The sequence below is a fragment of the Heterocephalus glaber genome, unplaced genomic scaffold, assembly GCF_053883595.1.
Source record: "Heterocephalus glaber isolate CG9 unplaced genomic scaffold, H.glaber_assembly_v1.0 deba00001719, whole genome shotgun sequence".
NCBI lineage: Eukaryota > Metazoa > Chordata > Mammalia > Rodentia > Bathyergidae > Heterocephalus > Heterocephalus glaber.
Window position 1 is genome coordinate 4,888,066 of NW_028258432.1, and position 23,668 is coordinate 4,911,733.

The window sequence follows — 23,668 nt, forward strand, 5'->3', positions numbered from 1 at the left end:
CGATCTATTGTTTTTAAGATATCTATCATTAATTGGACACTAACAACAACACTTTGCTCTAGTTCTGACACTCTGTGTTCACGTTGCTTACTTCTGCTGCCCATGCTTTTAGTAGAACTTTATGTTCCTAAACTTCTATTTCAAGTCTTTTATAGACTAATTCTTTTCTATGCTTGTCATTCATTTTTTGGCTCATTTTATTTCGCTCTGCTAGCTTTTTCTTGGTCTCTTCTGCAGACTCACTGATCATTTTGTTTATTTGGCCAAATATCTGTTTACTTCTATCTTCTGGAGCTTTCCAAATGCATTATTCATCTGTTTTATTATCTCCTTTGATATCATTTCAAATAATTTAGGTGTGTGGCTTTTGGATTCCTCCAGTTTGATACCCTATGGATCAGTTTTGGGGGAGTTGGGAGTTTGGGAAGCATTTTGTTAGCTTGTCTTCTCATGTCTATTTTTATTTGTTGGTAGGTTTGTTCTCTGCTGAGGATTGTGGGTTTATTATAGAGGAAATTCTTCTTTCTAATATGGAGATCTCTTTAGTTGATGTCTACTTTTCAGTGGTGTTCTCTGGGGATGGATAGCTACTGCCCTTTGCCTCTGTCCCGGGATCCAAACATGTCCATTTACTTGGGATGGGAGGTTGTAACATATTTGACCCGGTACACAGTTCTCCAGGAATGTGGCACAGTACTGTTAATAACCCAAGGACAATTCAGATATTGGATCCCAAGAAAACCAATTAATAGTAACAGCTTTGACACCCTGGCTACAGTAATAAAATTAGCATCAATTATGGTGTCAAATACAAACTATTGACCAGTCTTAAGAAACAATGATGAAAATAATGTACCACCCTTAACCACAGAAAAGAGATCTATACTTACAGTGTGAACACTAATACAAACCAAATATTGACCTACAGTAAATATTTGCTAAGTGGAACAACTTTACCTCTAGTAGAAACACAGTAGTCAACATCAATAGCATAAAGTTAACTAGCTATCTAAAGATTCTTAAAGCTTAGTAGTTATACTACTAAAGGTGGAGGGGTGAGGAACTGCTGAATTGAAAACAGCAAACTTTGAGAAATTAATCAATGGGATATGAGAAGAAAGAAAGAAAAGTGAAATAGAGGGTCCTATTAAAGAAAAAAGAAATTAACAGTATTAGAGAATAGTCACAGGAGAAAGCAAATAAGAAAAAGAAAGAAAAAAATAAACAGAGGACAAAGTATAGGAAATAAAGGAAATATAAGAAGGAAGAGAAAAAAGTTGAAAGAGGAAAAGGGAAAAGGAGAGAAAAGAAACTAAAAGAGGGAGATAAAGGAAGAAAAAACCTCAACCCCCAAACACCCAATGAAGGAAAGATAAAAAATAGTAAAACATAGAAAAATCAGAAAAAGATTGATTCAAAGAAAAAAATTCCTGTGTTTTTAAATGAGTGATTTCTTTCCAAGGTCTACAGCCTTGGGATCCAGCCAGTCACAATTTCCTCTGCCTAGTTTTAGGGCTTTAGGTTTTTGAGGTACCTCCCTGCACCTGGTGCCCCTTTGTCCATTCACCCTATATTGTGGTTACTGTCCAAGCCAAGGCATGACCTTGCTCCTGTTGGTAGATGGGAATGTGATCAGCCCTCTCATCTGCTGAGTGTAGGCTGTGGGGCAGAGATTCAAGTGGACTTAATGTCAATAGTCACTGGTTGCCACCTGCTCTCTCTAGGTGTTGTCCTTGTTCAGGATGAGGGTGGTTAGTTAGTTCTCACCTCTGTACCATATGCCAAGGGGAAGCAAAATGTAGAACTGGCTTGGAGTTGGTGAATGGTCTCACCCTTGTGTCACTGGAGGGGTGGCAGCATTGCTTGTTTGCTTGGGAGAGGTGGGTGGGCATCCCACATGGAACTGCTTGCTCAGGTGGGGGGCTCAAAATATTTGTAAATTTAAATATATATTAAATATATTTATATATTTAAATTACTAAATTTAGGTTGTGATTTCTTGGTTAATATTTAGAGAAAAAATATTTCTACCACATCATAATAGTATTTAGTTCCATTGGATAGCCTTATTTCATGAATGTTACACAACATACAGGAAGCATATTTTTGCACAATGTAAACGATTTAAACATTAATATTTAAGAATGTTTTGGGGACTAAATTAAGGTTGAAGTCCACAAATTATAAACACTGAAATTTGCCATAAACGCCTTTGTTATGCAGAAGTTAAGAAAGAAAATTTATTAGAAAGAAGATTCTAGAAGGATCTGGAAGAAGAAGCCACCTCACGGCCCAACAAAGTCTAAGAGAGGCCAGGCTTTATCTTGAATGAATGAAAATGTACATTATTTTGGAAAAACGTGTGAATTAATTTTGTAAACTGCATGAATGTAAAGTGAGTGTATGCCTGGTTTATATTCTTGTCATATATAGTAATAGTTTAGGTATTATAAATTTAGATTAAATTGAAGTGTGCAGCAGCAAAGTCCACTTCACCAACGCAGAAGAGCTTACCGGAGAGTTCAGGTGCCATTGCTGATGTTCTTCATAGCTGCATTTTCTAGTGAGATATAGTTGCTGAGCCATAGTATTTTCTTCAACCTTAGGAACGTGTTGCTAATTGGTAATGTGTATTCAGGGTTCCCCAATGCTGCCTTTTAACAAAATAAGAAAAACTACCACTTACATTTCAGGGATCAAAGGCAAGATATCCAAAGGCACTAATCCACAGAAGGAGCCAGGCCTCGATCTAAAAATTTTGAGACTGTGGATCATTATTCCCAAAGGGAAATAATACAAATGATGTAATTCTTGTGTGTGAGCCTAATCTCTTGCTTTTGTAAATATCATATGCCTATGAGATTTCAAATTGTGCATTCTTTATGCTTTAATATTTTTACTGATTTAAAAATCTTAATATATACAATTTTATTTTTTATTTACTTGTCTTAAAATTTATTTCATTGTGGTAAGAAAACAATAGGAAATGTACCCTCATCAAATTATTGTAGAATACATATCATTAACCATAGGTACAATTTTGTAGAGCAGATTTCTAGAATTTATTCATCTTGCTTGACTGAAATTTATGCTCATTTATTAATAATGCCCCACTTCTCCTTTCCCTAGCCCCTGGTAATCATCACTCTTCTCTTTGAAGCTATGAATTTGACTATTTTAGAGACTTCTTATAAGTGTAATTATGCAATATTTTCCCTTCTGTATTTGGTTTATTTCATTTAGCAAAATACACTCAAGTTTCATCCATGTTGTATCATATTGCAGAACTTCTTTATTTTTTAAGGTTGAATAATATTCCATTGTGTGTATATGTCATATTTTCTTAACTATTCATCCCTCATGGACATTTTGCCTGTTTCAAAATCTTTACTGCTGAGTTGTGTTGTAATGAACACAAGAATATAGATATCTTCTTTCCAAATCCTGATTTCTATTATTTTAAATAAAAAACAAACTACCTGAAAACAAGTAGAAAAAAAATCCCCATTTTATTTCACTTTCCTCTTTTGGGGGGGTGTGGGAACTAGAGATTGAACTGGGCCTTATGCATGCTATCCAAGTCCTGTAGCCCTGGTCTATACTCTTGGCTCTTTTTAAATTTTATTTTGAGTCAAGGTCTCAATGAGTTGCCCAGGCTGGCCTTGAACTTTTGATCCTTTTGCCTTAACCTCTCAAGTAGCTGAGATTAAGGCATATACCACCATGCCCAACTCACATTTTTAGTAGCACAAAAGGAATAAAATATTGAGATAAATTAAATAAGGAAGTGAAAGACTTGCACACTGAAAATTACAAAACATTGATTAAAGAAATTTTAAAATACTCAAAAAATGGGACGCATCTCACATTCATGAATTGGAAGACTTAACTCTTCTTAAAACTTCCATACTTCCCAAAGATATCTACAAATTCAATGCATTTCGATAAAATTCCAATGGCATTTTTTGCAGGAATAGAAAACGTAATCCACAAATTCATGTGGAACCACAAAAAAAATCCCTAACATCCAAGTGGGTCTTGAAAAAGAACAAAGTTGGTGGCATTATTGTTTCTGATTTCAAAAAAGTTTACAAAGCTAGAGTAGTTAAGGAAGTCTAGTCCTGGCATGCAGAAGTATAGACTCTAGTGACCGATCCATGGCTATGTGGTCAACTTATCTTTAACAAAGGTACCAAGTATATAAGAATAAACAGGAAATTACTAAATTGGACCCTTATATCACATACCAAAATTAATGTAAAACACATTAAAGACTTAAACTGAAAGCTTTAAACTGTCAATCTGCTAGAAAAAAGGAAACACCTCAGGAGAAGCTTAATATGGGTCTTGATGATGATTTCTTATGTATAATCCATCAAACACAGGAAACAAAAGCAAAAATAGACAAATGGTGCTACATCAAACGTAAAGCTTCTGGGCCAGGGATTTAGCTCAGTGGTTCCTCTGCCTGTCTCGCAAGTTCAAGGACCTGAGTTCGATCCCAGGTACCAAAAAAAAAAACCCAAAAAAACCACATAAAGCTTCTATACAGCAAAGAAAAGAATCACAACATGAAAAGATCATACAGAATGGGAGAAAATATTTGCAAACAATTTATCTGATAAGGGATTAATTTCCAAAATATATGTGGAATTCCTATAACTCAAAGCAAAAAGATTAATATTTTTTAAAATTAGCAAAAGACATCTATAGACAGTTCTCCAAGAGACATACAAATGTCCAGTGTGTGCATGAAACATCCTTAATCATCAGAAAAAATTCAAATCAAAACCACAATAAGACATCACCTTACACCTGTCAGAAAACTTTTTTTTGAGATAAGGTCTTCTTATGTAGCTCAGACTAGCCTTGAACTCACACCAGTCCTCCTGCCTCAGCCTCCTGAGTGCTGGGATAAAGGGATGTGTCACCATATCCTGCTTGAAAACTATTATTTTAAAGAAGAAAGGAAAAGAAAGTAACAGGTGTTAGCAAGAAATTGGAGAAATTTGAACTCTGGAACACAATTGCAATGCAAACTGTGAAGCTACTTCAGAAAATCAGTACAATATGGAATTTCCTTCAAACCTTAAAAATTGAATCACTATATGATTCAGCAACCTCATTTCTTGGATTATATCTAAAAGAATGAAAATCATTTTCTTATGTTTTTTTACACATAAACCAATATCCCTTCTCAAATACATACATGCCAAAGAAGTATTATGACTATAAGGAATTTTTTGAGCATGTTAGCTATAAAGTGGTAAAGTTAAATAGGGCATTGAGTGTTCACAGAGAGCTGTACAAAACATGTACCAGCTAGCATACATACCTCCACTCAAATTTAGTGTAATAGCCTATCACTCACCTAGTCAGGATATACAGAAAACCATAATTTTCCAAATTAGCAAGGTTAGTGTGGCTTTCTCTGCTTTGCTCTCCAACTGTACATGAATGATATGTTCATTGTTCAATCCATTTTTTTCACCTCATTATGCTATAATATTTTACTGTGGAAAACAAAGCTAACTACTAATAAGATATTCAAAAGTGTTGTGACAAAAATCAGTGAGAAATCAAGAAAAACAACAATGAAAACAGAGCACAACAAGAAAAAATACGAAAAATAAGTACAATGTTGGCAAGAAACTAATCTGAACTCAACTAAGACTGAGCTAAAGCATCCAAATCACAGATATCTAACAAATCCAGTTCTATTAAAATTTCACATAAGAGGAATTTACATATTTCTATAAAAAACTGTTGAATATAAAGTAATATTTAGGAAATTATAAGAATTGATGCTGAGCAAAATATTCCAAGTTAGTCATTATAAAATTTACATTAGTTGGAAAGGACACTAAAAATATTAGTGCAAGCAAAGCATGGAGGTGCACACCAATGATCTCAGCACTCTGGGAGGCTGAGGCAGGGGGAGCACATGTTCAAGCCCAACCTGGGCAACTTCATAATTTGGTGAGGCCTCAACTCAAAATTTTAAAAAAATTATGGGCTGGGGATGTAGCTCAGAGCTCAGACCCTGACTTCAATCCCTGCAGTACCACCGAAGAAAAGGGCAATAACGTACTTTTTCTGTATTACATTTTCTTTCCATAAAGTTATCGTGCATCTTAGTTTAGTTACAGTGTTTGTGGGCATAGGATAACATCCACAAGTATGTTAAAATAAGGTATTTTTTCATTGTTAATGACAAGAATATTCTTTTCAAAAATTTTATAGTTACCAGTATTTGCCTACACATAAAATATTTTAGTGCCTTTGATAAATGTAACATTAGCAAAGTGATGATTTTGTGCTATCTTAATCTTGAAAATTAAATTTTGGGGGCAGTTTTTTTGAGAAAAAGATATAAATAAAGCAGAATTGTACTATTACTAAATATTATAATTAAGTCAGTAGTTCTATAAAAACTTTGCTGGAAAATTCTGTCCCCATTTACTATGGTGATATGTAACATGGCACCTTTTAGGAACATGGAAACCCCAAGTGGATGTACCCTTAACAAGGACTAAGAATTAATTTATGTTGGAAACCAGCAGTTGGAAATCTTCCATCAAGGACTGTCCCATTAAGAACTTGTCCCTTGGCAAGAAGGAAAGCGAGCTAGACAGCTCTGCAGATATTTCTTGAGACAAATGTTTTGCCATTAAGTACCGGTGCTCACTCACAGGAGGCTGAGGAAAATGGTACTGGATGGCGTATTAATGACTTTCACTTCAGCATTGTGATTATATAATCATTTGGAGAGGACTTTTAAAACTCAAAAGAATTTGCAGGTGCAAAAATGGCTACAGACTTTCTGTGCACTCAGGGTTCGTGGCAGGTCATTAAAATAGAACCTATGTAGTGACGTTTTCTAAAATCTTCATTTACATCTTATAAACTCAAAATCTGAAAAAAATGAACTTCATACAAAATTCTGAATATAATATTTATTTTTCTAAAATACTTAACTTATAACAAATGATTCCCATGACCTTCTTGACATAAGTAAGCTTTAGTCATGAGTTTTAGGCAAGTATTACCACCTTGCTTTTCTGGACCAAGATTCATAATCTTAGAAAACATTTATTGCATTAGTTAAGTACAGAAGTAGTCCTGCATACTACCTTCATTCTCATCTGGGTTGTACTATAATAACAATTTGATGATAATCATACTAACATAAAATGCCTTTATATTGTTAAATATTTTTATATATTTTCATTTTATTTTAAGAACTCTACCTGGCTTATGTGTGCAGTAGACAGAATTCTTGGCCTATGGCCTCTATCCCCTGGGGCTGGTTCTTTGTAGCTCCACCCCTGGAGTGGAGGGAGAAACTGGTTTTGATTTCCTGCCAATAGAAGGTAGTGAAGTTGAGGTAATAATTACATGGTGAAGGAATGTTGCACGAGTAATTAAGGTTCTGAATCAGTTGATGCTGAGTTCATCAGAAGGGAGATTGTTCTGGCTGGGCTTGACTCCTCAACCTTTAAAAATGCTTCTCCTACTTGCCTTGAAGAACTGGCTTCCTTGTGAGAGGGGTGGCTCATGTGCCGAGCTGACCTTTAGGAGCTGAGAGTGGCCCCACTGACAGCCAGTAAAGAACAGAGACCTAGGTCGTGCTGCAGAGGAGCTGAAGTCTGCCAACAACCACAGCAGCCCATGGGGAACAGCCTCAGGCCCCGGCCCTAGGTTCCTTGGCTGAACCTAGCACAGCTGGATGGCAGCCAGTTGCAGCCAGGTGGGACCCTGAGTAGAGGATTTAGCTGTGCCTGATCCAAGGAAACCTAAATGAGAAATATACATTGTTTTAAGCTGCTAATTTGTTGCATAACAATAAAAAGTGTATGTTACTACAGTATGAAAAGATGTTTGATTTCACTTCTGATGGATGCTGACAAAAAAGAAAATAAGGAGAAGACTAAAATTACCTAAGTGAGCTTATCTGATCCACACTCATGACCACCTATTAATAAATACTTACATTTTAATCATTATATTGGTAGATATTGATATATTTTAAATAGCAGAGGAAAGAGCCATAAGCTAATGATATTGTAGCCTAGTTTGATGGTGTGTGTTTTTAATTCTGGCTGCCTGGGGTGCGGCCTCTGCGATTGCTTGTTCTGGTCCCAGCCGGGTCTGGTTGCAGAGCAGGCACACTGTATTGCCTGAGGCCGTCTAAAATTTCAGTTACATTAAAGAATTACAGTGTTGCATCCAGAGTACCAGATTTCACTTTTCCCCCCTATTTTCTCATTCCGAATGGTTCATGCTGATAGACGCCATGTGGTGTGTGCAGGCATCCTGTTACCTTGCTGAGAACGGGAGAGAGGAAGGGGTGGCCCGGAGGGACTCTGACAGCTCCTCCAAGGCTCGGTCAGCTCCATCTCTGCCTCCTTCTCTTCTCCTTCACTGCCACCTCCCCAGCCCAGCCCACCTCTCCTCAGACGGCCATTGCTCTGGCACAGGAACCTTAAACTCCCTGTCTCTCCTTGCCATTTGTTTTTCAAAGTAATAAAAACTATGATTTTTAAAAAATGACCCTGCGACATTTTTACCAGTACTTTGGCATTTATTTCCAATTATTTATATCTTTCTAAAAGGTATTATATTCTATCACTGCTTTCCAGTCTAAAAATCAAATTGAAATTTATGATTTATATGTTATTTATAATAGAATTGGATTGAAGCAGAGGTCACCAGACGATAGAAATGCGTAGGAACTTAATGGCATTTCCTTTCTAAGAAGACAAGATGTATTAGGACTGAGTTTGGAGGAGGAAGATAAACCTAGGGAAATTCCAAATACAGAGGAATTTCATTATCGCTTATATCAGTGATACAAATCCTATTAATACTGCTGTCTAAAGATACAAATACCGCTATAGTTTTAATTTTAATCCTAGCGCTGTGCCTTCAATTTTTCCTTTTATTGTAATTTTTTCTGTGATTTAACTATGTTACAACAAAGGCAAAAGCACACAGTCTCATCAGCTATAGACTAGCTGTGAAGAGTGCTATTCATCACCTTGAACTCGAACTGCGATTCACGTTCCTGTGACATGGAGTGCTATTATAAAGAAATTAATGGTTTCAAATGTAAATTTACTCACTGTCTTCCCTTTCTTACCAATATTATAAAGCTGTTAATGTCTTCTGTTCACATAATTGGGTTTTTTCCACAAGTGATAATGAAGATAATATCTTGAAATTATGCGCCAAACTAATTTCACTGATTTTAGTTCTGTTTGCTAGAAACAAAACAAAACAAACCTACTTTATAGTGCTGTAAAATAGTGGAAAGAACACTAGCTTAGGAGTCAGACTGGATAGGAATCTTGCTTTTAATTAGGATTATATTCAATCCATGATTCTTTACTAACACATACAAACACACATAAACAAGAACTAAGAACTGTTTGTGATTGTAGTCAGCTCTCCTTATCTGCAGGTTCTGAAGCTTTGAAGTGAACCAACTATAGATAGAAAAATTGTTTAAAAACTAATTGTATCTGTCCTAAGCCTGTGAAGACATTTTCTCTTGTCTTTATTGCCTAAACAAAACAGTGTGATTATTGCATAACACCTATTGTGTGTCATATAGAGATGATTTAACATACTGGGAGATGCACACAGGCTCTATGAAAATGCTTTAGAAAAAAAGCTTGTGCAGTAGGTGGATTTGGTATCCTTGGGGCAGGGAGTCCTGGAACCAATCCACCAAGGTATCAAGTGACACTGTTTATGTTTATGAAATGCTCAGTTTAAACTGGCACAAAATTATAAAGTCTCGTGACAAAAACTGTTCTTTTTTCTTATTCCAATATGAAACATAGAAGTGCTTGCCATCCTATTAAATTTCTCAGTGCAAAAACAATGTTGGTAGTCATACTCACATGAAAACTGCTCCATTTGTAAAAGGTTGATCTTGGTACAAATGATTTAGGAGATGTAAATATAATGAGATGGGAGTGAAAAAAATTACTAAAACAAAGACTTACTTTGGCAGTAATTAGAACTACCATCTAGCTGTAAGAGTTGAACTGTATACAGCTCTCAAATGTGGAAGTCAATTAGCTCAGTGGTTCTGCTGCTTGCCTCGCAAGCACAAGGACCCAAGTTCAATCCCAGGTACCAAAAAAAAAAAAAAAAAAAACAAAATTCAAATGTGGAAGTCAAACCAATTTCAGATATTCTGTTTCATAAAACAGAATTTCAAAGATTATAGTTCTCAAGAAAATGAGACACATAGAAGAGGAAAATTATCTGCCTTATCTTAGCAACAGAGCCTGTTAGGATCTTGAGCATGGGCTGCCATCCCACTGCTCCCAGCTCAGAGGAAGGGGCTTCCAGGCTGCCATCTGTCTCACTGCTCCCAGCTCAGAGGAGGTGAGCCGTGCGGGTGCCAATAGCAATCCCCCCCCTCAGGTCTCAATGAAAAGACACATAAACAAGTCTCAGAACCAGACTTCCAGATCACCTACAGCAATGCCCAAGGGAAACGAGATGGAACACTCTGATACTCAACCACCCGGACTCCCTGAACTGGCAACAAAAGAGGATCTGGAAAAAATGAAATCAGAAATAATTTCTGAGATAACAGCAGAGATTGTGCTTGTAGTGCAAGACATGATTAATAAATCTAGAGAGGACCTGGGGAACATGATGGAATCCCAACATAGGAAACAAATGGAATCCATAAAACAGATGCAAATAGATTTCCAGGAGATCAAAAACTCCATTGAAAGTCTACACAGCAGAATGAGCCAATGTGAGGACAGAATTTCAGATACAGAAGATAAGATTGCAATTAGTGATCAGGAGAAGGATCTTGAGCATGTTTCTCCATGCAATCGCTCCATGATGGAGTTTAATACTGACATTCATTAAATAATATAAAATTCTCTAATGTCTTATCTTCTAGCCTGGCCCAGTGCAGATCCCACACTCCCTGAGAACCACTTTCCAAATTCTCCAGTACACTTTAATCAGACCTTATTCTGAGTTGTCTGTTCTACAAGTGTATCTATTTCTGTCAGAAAAACTTAAGGGCCAGGAGGACATTGTACTTCTTTTGAATCCTCAGACATATCACTGTCTCACATGTAACGAGGTACTCAATGCCTATTTTATGATCCTAAAACATTAGTATAAATGAAAGATGACTTTCTGAAGTATATGTGTATATATGAAGTTATCACTGACCAAGAAAAAATGAAACATTTAATACTAGATTGGCCCCAAAGGAATACTGTGGGATTTTCAGGTAAGTTGGTGGGTTCAGGGTTACTATCAACAATTCATAAATCAACGGCCAGTAAGCCTATGGAAAAATGTTCAACATCTGTAGCTATTATAGAAATGTAAATCAAAGATCTAAATGTTGAAATGGAAACACTAAACCTGCTGGAAGAGAGGTTAGAACTCTTGAAGACATTGGTGTGGGAAAAGACTTATGAACAAAACCTCAGTCACACAAAAGTTAGCACAAAGAATCAACAACTGGGATTTCATCTTATTAAAAAGCTTCTGCACAGCAAAAGAAACCACTGACAGAGTAAAGAGACAACCCACAATCTGACAAAAAAATTTTCCAGCTGTTTCTCAGGCAAAGGGCTACCATCTAGGATATATAAAAACTTTAAAAAATCAGACCTCCCAAATTTAAAGACCCAATCCAAAAATGGGCATCTGAAATGAATAGACATTTCTTGAACAAAGAAGTAGAATCAGCCAATAAACATATGAAAAAATGTTCATCATCACTAATCATCTGAGAGATGAAAATGAAAACAATGCTAAAATTCCACTTCACTTCAGAGAGAATGGCTGCTTTCAAGAAATCAATCAATAGCAAATGCTGGTGGGGTTGTGGGGAAAAAGGAACACTTCTCCACTGTTGGTGGGAGAGTAGACTGGTGCAACCACTGTGGAAATAACTATGAAGATACATCAAAAAACTAGGATTAGAGGTCCCATTTCACCTAGCTATTCCCCTACTGGGTATCTTCCTAAAAGAATTAAAAGCATCATACCATATGTGCACCCATGTTTATAGCGGCACATTTTATAATAGCTAAATCTTGGAAACAGCCCAAATGCCCATCAACTGGAGGCTGGATAAAGAAAATGTGTGGTTTTTTTAAAATAAAATGGAGTACTACTCAGCCATAAAGAATGAGAAACTAGGAACATTCATAGCTAAATGGATGTGCATTGAGGCCATACTCTTAAGTGAAATAAATAGGACACACGTGTGTAAATACCAAATAGTTTCTCTGGTGAAAGAAACAAAGTGTAAATGAGGACCAAAATGTGTAATAGATAATGTGAAATAGGAAGAAAAGTCCAAAGGGGAGAGGGAAGGGGAAGGGGATGGGGTGGAAAGGAAAAAATATGAGGAAAGGAAAAAACAGAAACAACGTTTTTGTAAATAGAGAGGGGTGGAGGGGTTGAAAGGAGGCCAAAGGAATGGGGAAAAAATAAGAACCAAGATACATCATGTACAGGTATAAATTCCCAATGATGAATGTCATCATATTTTATACCTAAAATGTACCAATAGAATTAATGAATAAAAAAATTACATTGAGATTCGATCTCAGTCTCACAAGAATGGCGATCATCAATAATACAAAAAACATACTGGAGAGCATGGGTAGTGGGGCTTTCTGTACTGCTGGTGGGAGTGCAAATTAGCACAGCCACCATGGAAATCAATATGGAGGTTCCTCAGAAAACTACAAATAGAGCCACCATTTGATCCAGTTATGTCACTCCATAGTATAGACCCAAAGGAATTAAAACTCACTGTAGGGATACTTGCATACCTATTTTTATTGCAGCACAATTCACAAGAGCCAAGATATGGAACTAGCCTCGGTGCCCATCAACAGATGAATGGATAAAGAAAATGTGGTTTATGTACATAGTGAAGTTTCATTTGGCCATAGAGAATGATACCTTGTCATTTGCTGGAAAGTGGATGGCAATTGCTATCATTATGTTAAGTAAAATAAATCAAATTCAGAAAGACAGATGTCACATGTTTTCCCTAATATGCAGAATCTGAAAAAGAGAAAGAGAAAAGTGACATAAAAAGAGAAGGGAGACTATTATTAGACAAGAGCAAGGGAATAATGGAGAGCAGGGAGGGGATGTGAGGAAGGGTAATAGAGGGATGGATATGCTGTGTTCACGTATGAGAATAGATAAGTGGGTGAAAAGAGCCTATTATTTTACCAGAGTACGACAGCTTAATAGGATCTTTTGCAAATGGACAGGTGACCGAGAGACGGAAGAAAGGACAGGATGGAGAGGGGAAGGGGACATGCAAACAACCCCCCACTTCCACTGCATTAACTACATTTACTACGTTAACAGCCACTTTACATGTACAGCTCAACTGCACATTCACAAACACCTATCACCTCCGCTCATGTCCAGAGCACTCTGACCCGTAAAACTGAAACTCTACAACAATTCCTATTCCCTCTCCCACAGTCTGTGGCAACCACCACTCTGCTTTCTGTCTCTGTGCATTGTTCTGCTCTGCACACCTCAGAGGAGTGGAAACAGGCAGTACTGGTCTTCAAAGGGCTGACTTTTTTCACTTTGAATAATAGTATCCTCAAGTCCCATCCATGTTGTAACATGTGTCAGCATTTCTTTCCTGTTTTAAGTACAAATAGCAGCCCATTGTGTGTACCAGCCACATTGTGTGAATCAGTTCATCTCTGGGTGAGCATCTGGAGTAGCTCCCATGTTTGCTACACTCGGATGGTGAGAAGTAGAGATGTAGAGTGAACACAGGACAGGGCCTAGGGGCCAGAGCCTGAGGAAGCCAGGCATAAGAGACTGGGTAGAGAAGGACAAATCTGTAAGGGAGCTGAGGATGCAGTTCTGCGACTGGAAGGAAACCTAGGAGAGCACAGTAGCATGAAAAGCAAAGAAGGATCATCGTTCTCAGAAAGATGCCCGATGATGAATGCTGCTGGCAATGCAAAGCAAAGGAAGCTGAAAATGCCCATGATATTGATAGTCAGTGGTCATGGTGACCTGTAGAAATTTGCCTTCTGTTTGATTATCATTTACTGCGGACTCCTTGAGAACAGGGCCTTTAAACAGAGCTCCTCACCCTCCTGGAGTGTTTTGTATTTTAAAAGTTCCCAATATGTGTTACACAGTAAACTCAGATGATACACTTGATAGTGGATTCTGGGCATCATGACGATTAATCCCAGTGTGTCAACTTCACTGGATTTAGAAATGCCTCAAAGATGAATAAAGCACACCTCTGGAGCGGTCACGACCTTGGTTTTTATATGCAGTCCCTCCCCAGTTCCTCTCTGGCCCTGTTCCCCTGCTGTGTTTCCCACCTCCATAAACTGAGCGGCATTGCTCCTTCACACCCTTCTATCAAGGGGTTCTCCCTTGGAGCCAGGTGGCTGTGGATTGACCTGAAAGCATGAGCTAAATTAAACCTTTCCTCTTTTAAGCTGCGGGTGTCAGATATCGTGTCTCAGTGCCAGCAAAGCTAACTAGTACAGGCATGATGCAACTGTTCTGTGTCCTAATTGGAGTTTTGATCACACAAATCTGTGTATGTGCTAAAATTCACAGAACTCTATACCTCACAATGATCTATTTTATTGTATATTTATTTAACTAAAAAAAATAATGGTTTTTTTTAATGATTGTGCAGTCATGAATGTTGGTTGTAAAATGATTCTTTAACTCTTGTATCTTCCAAATAGTTCTTTGTATTTACGCAAGATTTTTAAAGAGGGGAATATTGAATAAAAACAACAAAAGTTTTAAATAAGGCATTTAGGATAAATGCCAAAAAATAAGAAAATGTATGGAAATACATGGATAATTGAGGTCAATAGTAAGAAAAAAGAAAGAGGACAATAAAACGCTACTGTCTCTTTTTTTAAAGACAGGAATGGGTCACTTGCGTGTGACAGGAGATGGCCTTCGTCTGGAAGGAGAATCGGAATTCTTATTCCCACTGTATGTCAAAGAAATACACTCCAGAGTGGTAAGAAAGTGATTTAAGGTTCAAACAATTTGTGCTTCATGAACAATTATGGTTAAGCACAGAAATCAAATATTTTTGGAGAAGATTTTTAGAGTATACATACCTACACGTGGGTGGCATGCTTTTAATAAAAAGCTTGGCTTTTATGTTGTGGAACTCATCTCTGATATTACATTCTGTAAAGGTTTTATTAGGTGCCCTCATTATTATTGACCTTAATTAACTAAAGATTTAAGAATGAGCATCTTTGCCCAAAAAACAAGTTAAACGTCCTTTCACCAGTGCAAGCGGCTTAAATAGTCTTGTTTTGGGGCATCAAAATTATCTGAGAAGCTTTGGAGAAATTAGTCTCATAGTAGTATATTCTGTATTAGTTATACTAATTACAGATTATGATCGTACAGAAGTCTCCATAGTACATCCAATATCCTCATTAAATAATTGTGAGACTTTAAAAGTAAATCAACATTTTCTTCATTTACCCTCATGGATTTTATAAAAAAGAATAGCCCAAGTAAAGTCAAACAATTTTTAATATATTCTACTTTTTCCTATGCAATGCTATGAACATTGTTCTAGATTATTATAAATGACATTTCTCCTTCCCCAAAAGTTAAAACATCATCCAATTATAACATACCAATTACCTAAAGAGTACACTCTTCACTTTCCTTCTATATTTCTGAAAGTGAATTGATATTTTAGTGTCTCCCGCCTGCAGATGCTGTACAGCTACCATAGGAGAATCAGAAAAGAAACGAAAGACTTACCACTAAGAAACACCAGGGGCTATTAAAGAAATGAAAAACCCTCCTAAGCTAGACATTAGAATAACAAGTTCTGCTGCCAGCTGCAGAAGGATGCAACATAAATTTTACACATAAAAAACTGACCACCAAGGAGAGATCCTAGGAGTACAAACCCTGTAGGTACTTTTATGCATGACTATATTATATTTCTTCTAGAAATATCTTATTGGCCATAAAGTAGACCAATGACCTGTCATATCATAGGCTAATTCATGTCTGAGCCCAATTCTGTGAGCTGTTTCCAGTAATAGCCTTACATTCACCATGAAAGCATTTTAGGATGTTAAGTAGCTCTGTCATACAGGTACATGGAAAATTAACAAAAGTTTTTGTAAAAAGGGAAGTCAGACATAAATAAAGCATTAAAAATATTAGAATTTAGCCTTTTTCTCCCAGAGATGTGTTGGCTGATCTCTCATCATATTTTGGAAGAAATCAGAGTGGTAAACTGTCCTTAAGATTGAAATCAGGTGACTAGATCATAACAAATATAATATTCTGGAATTAATAATAATTTTCAGTTCAATTTTATCAGACTCTTTCATCTCTGGTATTCTTTAAAAAGAAAACAAGGAGCAAAATTACAAAACTATTTCAGATAACCATGTATTAAAGTCTCACAAAGTGGCATTAATGGGTGTCAATCAATACTTAATGAAATTATAGAAATAACTTGAATATTATGTGATAATAGAGCTATACAAAATTTTGTAACTAATATAGCTTTTACAACAATAGAAGTTACAGAATAAAACTATGCCTTGTTAACTTCTGTGTGCACAGCAAATACATTAGTCACAAGTTTTCTTTTCAAAGGCAAGTCAAGGAAGCAATTTTCCATAAAATTGCAGAAAACAAATTGTCTTATAAATTTGCAAAATTTGCCACATTATTCACTAATCTATACTGCTGGGCTAACAGAATTTCTTAATTATAAATATAATTTAGGATGGTGCTCTGATCTCTAAAGTCTGATTACTCAGTAACCCCTCACGTAATGCACGAGGGCCTGTATTTAATTTGTGGTTTAAATCCTTGCACCCTAAAACAAAAAGGTTTTATAGGTGAAATAGCCCTTATACTTAACCAAAATTGTCTGAGATTTTACATTGTTTTCAGATTTTTTAATATTTGCATATACATAATGTGATATTTTGGAAATGGGACTGAAATCTAAACAAGAAATTTCACTCATGTTTCAAACATACTTTATTCACATCACCTGAAGGTGAATACAATATTTGTAGCACACGTGCATTTGGCTGTGAGCTATCACATAAGGTCAGGTGTGAAATTTTTCACTTCTGGCATCAAGCCAATGCTCAAAAAGTTTCAGGTTTTGGAGCATTTGAGGTTTTCGATTTTCAGATGCTCAGTCTGTATTTCAAAAATAGAGAACCAGACTGGGGTGGTGGCACACGCATGATCCCCGTACTCAGAACACTGAGGGAGGAGGATTGCTGTGAGTTCAAGGACAGCCTGGGCTATATAGCAAGATCTTGTCTAAAAAAAGGAAAAACTAGAACCATGAACAAGAATGAAATGAGTCAGAAATACATAGTCATGATGCTTTACTTGAAATGATCATCTTTGAGGTTCACAGCCCTGAAAAGAAGCAAGGGTGATTTACAGCCAAAGCCATGGGGTAATAAGAACCAAAAAGGATGAGACTCCATCCAGGACCATGCACAAGTTGGTGATGAAAGCAGAAAACAGCTTAGCTGCTGCCTATCCATGCTTGATCCCAGCTGCCCATGTGGGGAGAGTCCCCCAGATGCCAGGCTGGGACCAGCACATCCCTGAGGACAGAAGCCTTAAGACACCATTGTGAGCCTGAGGGACCCAGGAGTCTGATGGAAATAATAGTACAGGCTTTGATGGGCTGATGAGAGCAGAAAGACAAATACATCTACAACATATAAAGAACTAAAGACTGAAATGTTAGATCACACAAGAAAAGCTTCATCCAAAAGAAATGCCCGATTAACCTTACAAAAAGAGGACTGACATCCAACTAAATACAAACAGCTCTCCATATCTGTGAGCTCTAAATCCAAGGATTCAACCAAGTACAGATCAAAAATATGTTTTTAAAAATATGTACTGAATATATACAGTCTCTTCTCCTTATCATTATTCCTAAACCATACAGTACAACTATTTACGTGGTAAATCTATTGTGTAGGTATTATAAGTAATGTAGAGATGCTCTAAAGTGTATAGGAGGGTGCACATAGGTTCTATCCATTTTATTTAACAGACTTGTCCATCCATGGATTGCGATACCCTCAGGGCAGCCTGGAATAAACTCCCCTGCAGATAACAAGGAATGCCTGTGTACTACTTTACTGTTAATACAGGAGCACAGCAGTCTCTGGATTCTTGTTATATCAATTATGGAGGTTTTGTATTGTGTACAAGAGAATACCAAGCCAGCATCAGCATGAACTAACAGGAGCTTTAATTCCCACATAACAACTAGCTGGAGGGAGCAACTACAGCCTTGCTTCAGCCTTTGCCATCCTCTTACTTTTCCCCTAGCAGACCGCTAGACCATATCCAAGGCATGTGGCCAGGAAATGTCAGTGTTGGGGTGTATATGTGCCAAGACACTAAGTCCCACCCCAGCAGGTCTCAGCCTACACCTCCCTGGGCTCAGGCTTGGGCACCACTAGCCACAGGTGCTGCTAGGAAAATAAGCTTGTAGCTCTTCCAACAAAAAGGGTATGGAGTGCCTGTGGGCTCAAAGAACCAGAAGTGAACCCCACAAGAGCTGACTTTGTCCAGGCATGAGGGTGGATCTCCCAGCTCAAACCTGGGCCCTGCCCTCCCATTCCAGCAGAATGGTAGCAAAGAGCATGGGAGTTGCCATCTAAAGATCGAGTTCCATCATGGAACTGTCACTTGTTAGCTGTGACTTGAAGTGAGCAGTAATCTGTTCTCTCTGAGTTCAATTTCCTCACCTCTGTATTAGGAGTAATGGTACCTACTTCATAATGTGGAGGATAAAATGAGAGGCTCGATACTAAAATCACTATTAAAGTGTTCATTCTTATTATCATGCCAGTTATTTTCTAATCATCCAACAACAATTAAAGACAACATCACCGGATAAAATGTGAGCTGCTGTTAGACTTACCTGTTTTCACAAAACAAGTTAGAGAATTCCTTACATTCTTGATAGACTTCCACAGGCTCTTAAAACCTCTTTCCTTCTGGAAAAATCACAGAATTCCCTCTACTTTGGAAGATTTTCAGTGCCTGTGAGTGAAACATAAATTCACATGCTTGCAACAGCCAAATTACTGCATTCCCTTTGAAGACAGTCATTTATATAAATGCAAGCAAACTTCCATTCATAAGGTTTATTATGGTGCTCCAGAAAGCATTTACATTCTTGGAAAGCCATTGCCTTCCAACAAAAATTTCAAAAAATGTAGGTACCCATGTAATTTTAAAAGCTCTTTTTTATAATTAAAAAATTTAACTGATAAGTAAAAACATTTGATATGTATATATATGTATATATATCAGCGGAGTACCATGTGTTCTTTTGATACATGTATATATACATTGTGTAACGTTTAAATTAGGTAAAACATATATACCTTCTCAACATTTATCATTTATGATTTTGATGAAAGCATTCAAAATTTTTTCTAGCCCTTTGAAATGTACAGTTCATTGTTGTTATCTGTAATCGCCCTCCTGTGCAATAGCACACAGAACTTCTTGTCCCCTATCCAACCGTAACTTAGTATCTATTGATCAACCTCTCCTCATCAGTCCGACCCTCCAGCCTCTGGTAACCACCACTTGATTCTCTACTCTGAGATCATCTCATACCTGTCTTTCTGGGTCCAGCCTTTTTGAAATTGTGATGAGAAGTCTGCATTTTGAAAATATGTGGCATGGTATTTCTTATCAAATAGCTAATTATTCTCTGATTTATGTTCTTAAAATAGATCTTGTCCTGGACATAAATACCAACAACTACTAAAGAATTTTAATTCCTTGAAAAAGTAAAAGTACTAATTACAACATGATCATAAAAAGCGCTAATCATTGAAGTTTACATTGAGAACTGTTCGGCACATTGTAACTAGTGCACAGAGCATTGTAAACCCGAAGTTAATATATTTACTCCCTCAACATAATCCAAACTCTTTAAATAATTTTACCCATCAAATTTATAGGATCCTATGATGTGTTGATGATGGAGAAATTCTACATAAACCTAAAATTAAACGCAAATATATCTTTTGCTATCTTTGTAAACCCATTTCCAGGATTCATCTCTGCTTCTACAGTCAACTCAGAATGTTACCATGAATGCACGAAACTCAGAAGGGGAAGTCACAGGCAGGTTAAAAGTGGGTGAGTCCAATTCCTCAAATGTCTTTATGCACATGGGGTCCAGGTACAGAGCTCCACAGATAAGCTGCTTTCTCTTCCAGGGGATTAAGGGCTTATGGATGAGTAATAACAACACATGAATTTTCTAAAATCCATGTTGTGCTAACCACAGAGAATAGCGCCATGGGCTGGGTGGGAGGACAACTTGACATTTTTTAATCAAAATTATTTTTGTTCTGAGAAACTTAGGATCATCCAAGCTAGTGCAAGAGACAGAATATTGATTACAGAATAAAAACAAAAATCTCTCATCGACCAAAGTAAAGGAATCAAAGTAGCTGGCCTCAGAAGAACAGAAGTCAGGGCTGAGAGCCAAAATCCTGTTCCTACTTGCCTCCTCCCTTCTTCAGCCCCAGCCTCCTTGTCTCTTTCTCCCTCCTCTCTTCTCTAGCCTCACTTCTCTCCCTCTTGCTATTGCCCTTTCTCCTCCCTAAATGCTCCATGATCCTCCTTTCCAGTGTACCTTTACCCATCACTTCTACTTGGATGTGACAGCTGTCTCACTGCTGGCTCCACAGGGCCTGGAGAGCCTCCCTGCCTCATCTGCTTTCTGTAGTTCTCACCATTTACCATCTTAGCCTCCAGTTGTACAAATTCTAAACTTCCAACAGAGACCTCAATAAGTGAGCCCAGCTCCCCTGTTCAACCAGCCACCCCCAGGTCAGCTTTGTCCACCCTCCCAATGGGCTAAGGCCAGAGAATGAGGTCCTGTAGGGATGAAGTCACATGGAAGCTTTCAGACTGGAAAAAAGATCAGCAAGAAGGGGCACACACCTGGATTCATCCAAACACAATTAAAAATACGTGAAAAACATTGCTCCCATACTGAACAGGTACACACTTTACTTTCTTCTCATTATTCCTAACAATGCAGGGAAGCAACTATTTACATGATATTTCCATGTTGTTAATCATAGAGATGATTTTGAGGACATAAGAGGACTGTGTAGGTTCTGTGCAAACACTACTCTATTTACATAAGGGACTTAGGCAGGGTATCTGCAGAGGGCACTGGTACCAGTTCCACAGGGATTCTTAGAAGCACTTTACGACTTAAGAAATAACAAAAGAGAAAACCAAATGAGAAAAGCAAGGCATATCATTCTCTACACCATCCACACTGCACAGATGTGCTAAACCTATGAAACTGGCTGACTCTTGTGACTAAGGAGAAATGGAGTTAAAGGTATACAGCCGTGACCAGGACACAATAGAAATTCTCAGGTCTCTCTTTTTCCATGGCTTCTACAAAGCCAAATAATGTTGCACTGAAAAGTGCAGCTATTCATTAACCAAATGGTTACTTTATTATACTATACTTTTTTATATTATACTTCCTATTTTATGTTGTTTCAATTTTTATAACTTACCATGGATAATGAATTGTATTTTGTTTTTGCTTAGACATTTCAGTCAATCACTCCATCCACTGAAATTCTCATTCAATCTAGAAATGAACCTGAGGTTATCCAATATCCATGTTCTTGAAACTTGGTGAAATTAATTCCTATTTTCTTGATGACTTATACAGCATTAAGATTTATTTTTACCATCATTTCTTTAAAATCCTTATCTGCCTATAGTGTTTAAGTATTTGAGAAGTTTTTGCTCAGTCTTCTTATTCGTTCAACAAATATTTGCTGAATGTCTAAGGCTAGTCTCTATAGCTGTCAAGTAATAACATGTAGAATCAAAATGTATAATTGATATTGTGAAATAGGAAGAAAAGGTCTAAAGGAGTAGGGGAAGTGGGAGGGGTTGGGGAAAGGAAAGAAGGGAAAAGAAAAAATATGAGAAAAGAAAAAACATGGAAACAAAGTCTTTGTAAATAGGGAAGGGTGGAGGGGGTGAAGGGAGGGCAGGGGAAGGAGAAAAACATAGGAACCAAGATACTCATGTAAAGGTACAAGATCCCAATGATGAATGTAACTGTATTGTATACCTAAAATGGACCAATAAACTTAATGGGGAAAAAAGTGATAACTTGTAGAGAGTGTAGAATTATTTCTCAGAAGTTCCAAGGGTGGAAGAGTTTTTATTTATACTCTTATAAAAATTAATTGGCACAGATACTCATTTCCTTATCTTTTTGTAAATGAGATTTTCATGGAGACAAGATAGAGATCACATAGACATGGCTCTCATTTCAAAGGTAGAAAAATGGAAGCCCTAAAAATCTCTTTAGTTCTCAGGAACACACAGAGAGTTAGGAGAAAAGTCACGATGGAACCGGCCCAGGCCTTGCTGCTCTCCACAGCCGTGTTCTCGCCCTTCTCCCCATCAGTCTCCCGAGACCGAGCAGGCCAGGACCTCTCCTACCTATGTAAACCCATTTCCCACTTCCGTCATCAAGAAATTACCAGGAGTTACACCAGTTGTTGTCAGAAAAATTCACCCAATGAAATTACTTTTGTCAAAAGTGTTAAACTTGGTGCCTCATGCCCAATTATGTATTTAAATTGGTGATTTACAAATCTTTGGATGGAAAATCTGTCATATCAATGGACCTTGAGCTAGATGCACTACTCAGCTCACCACATTTCAGAGTTTTTTCTTTCAGTAAATGTATCTCCCAACCACAATACTTCCAGTTTCACATTTCCAGGAAGAGGTTCACTTTAGTCTATTTGTATATTAAAATATGATGTACCTAAAGTAGCCAAATGAATCCAATTTAGTTAAAAGAATAACTGCTTTTTCTTAAACCACTGAAAAATTAGCATCAAAAATAATCAAGACCAAATTTCCTAGAGAAAATCAAATTTTATAAAGCATCCCCTAGGAAACTAACGTTTCAAACCTCTAAACAAAAAGATACTAAAACTTAAGCAACAGAAAAAGAATCTTATTGTATTTACTAGTGGTAAATACAGTTGTTACCACAGCTAATTTTCCTTTGATTTGAAATGAGAGAAACCAATTCTGGATAGTTAAAAGTAAGAAATGCAAATTGGAAATGGTGGTTCATGCCCATGGTGGGAGGCTAAGGCAGGAGTATTACAAGTTCACATTCTGCCTGTGCAACTTAGTGAGACCCTGTCTAAACAAATAAAAGAAACAAACAAATAAAACATGCAAGCCATACCCAACAGTATAAGCAACACCTAGGTGGCTTGGTGGGGTTCAATGATAAGGAGTTTTCTGACAGCTGAGCCAGGCTGCAGCCAGCCACCCACAGAAAGAGCACCTAACTGCCTACCAACCAGCCCCAAGTACAGAATCTGATTAGGAGGACCACTGGCCGGCCTCTCCTTCCAGGAGTGCCTACAGCTATGTAATCACTGCAAATCCAAAGTGGAGATCTTCAAATTGCAAGCAAGTAAACCCAGTGGAGGAGCTGCTGATGTTTACGGCTGTGATGATCAATTGTAAGTGTCAGTTGACTGGA

At 37.3% G+C, this 23,668-nt stretch overlaps 1 protein-coding gene across 3 annotated transcripts in view; it reads left to right on the top strand.

Moving 5' to 3' along the window:
- Sgcg (sarcoglycan gamma) overlaps nt 1-23,668 on the top strand; it is a 151,124-nt gene that overhangs the window by 72,616 nt on the left and 54,840 nt on the right. For all 3 annotated transcript variants that reach the window (XM_087199417.1, XM_004854855.4, XM_087199418.1), the window contains exons 3-4: nt 14,954-15,055; nt 20,154-20,241. In XM_087199417.1, coding sequence (XP_087055543.1) covers nt 14,954-15,055; nt 20,154-20,241 — 190 coding nt within the window. The remainder of the gene's footprint in view (nt 1-14,953; nt 15,056-20,153; nt 20,242-23,668) is intronic.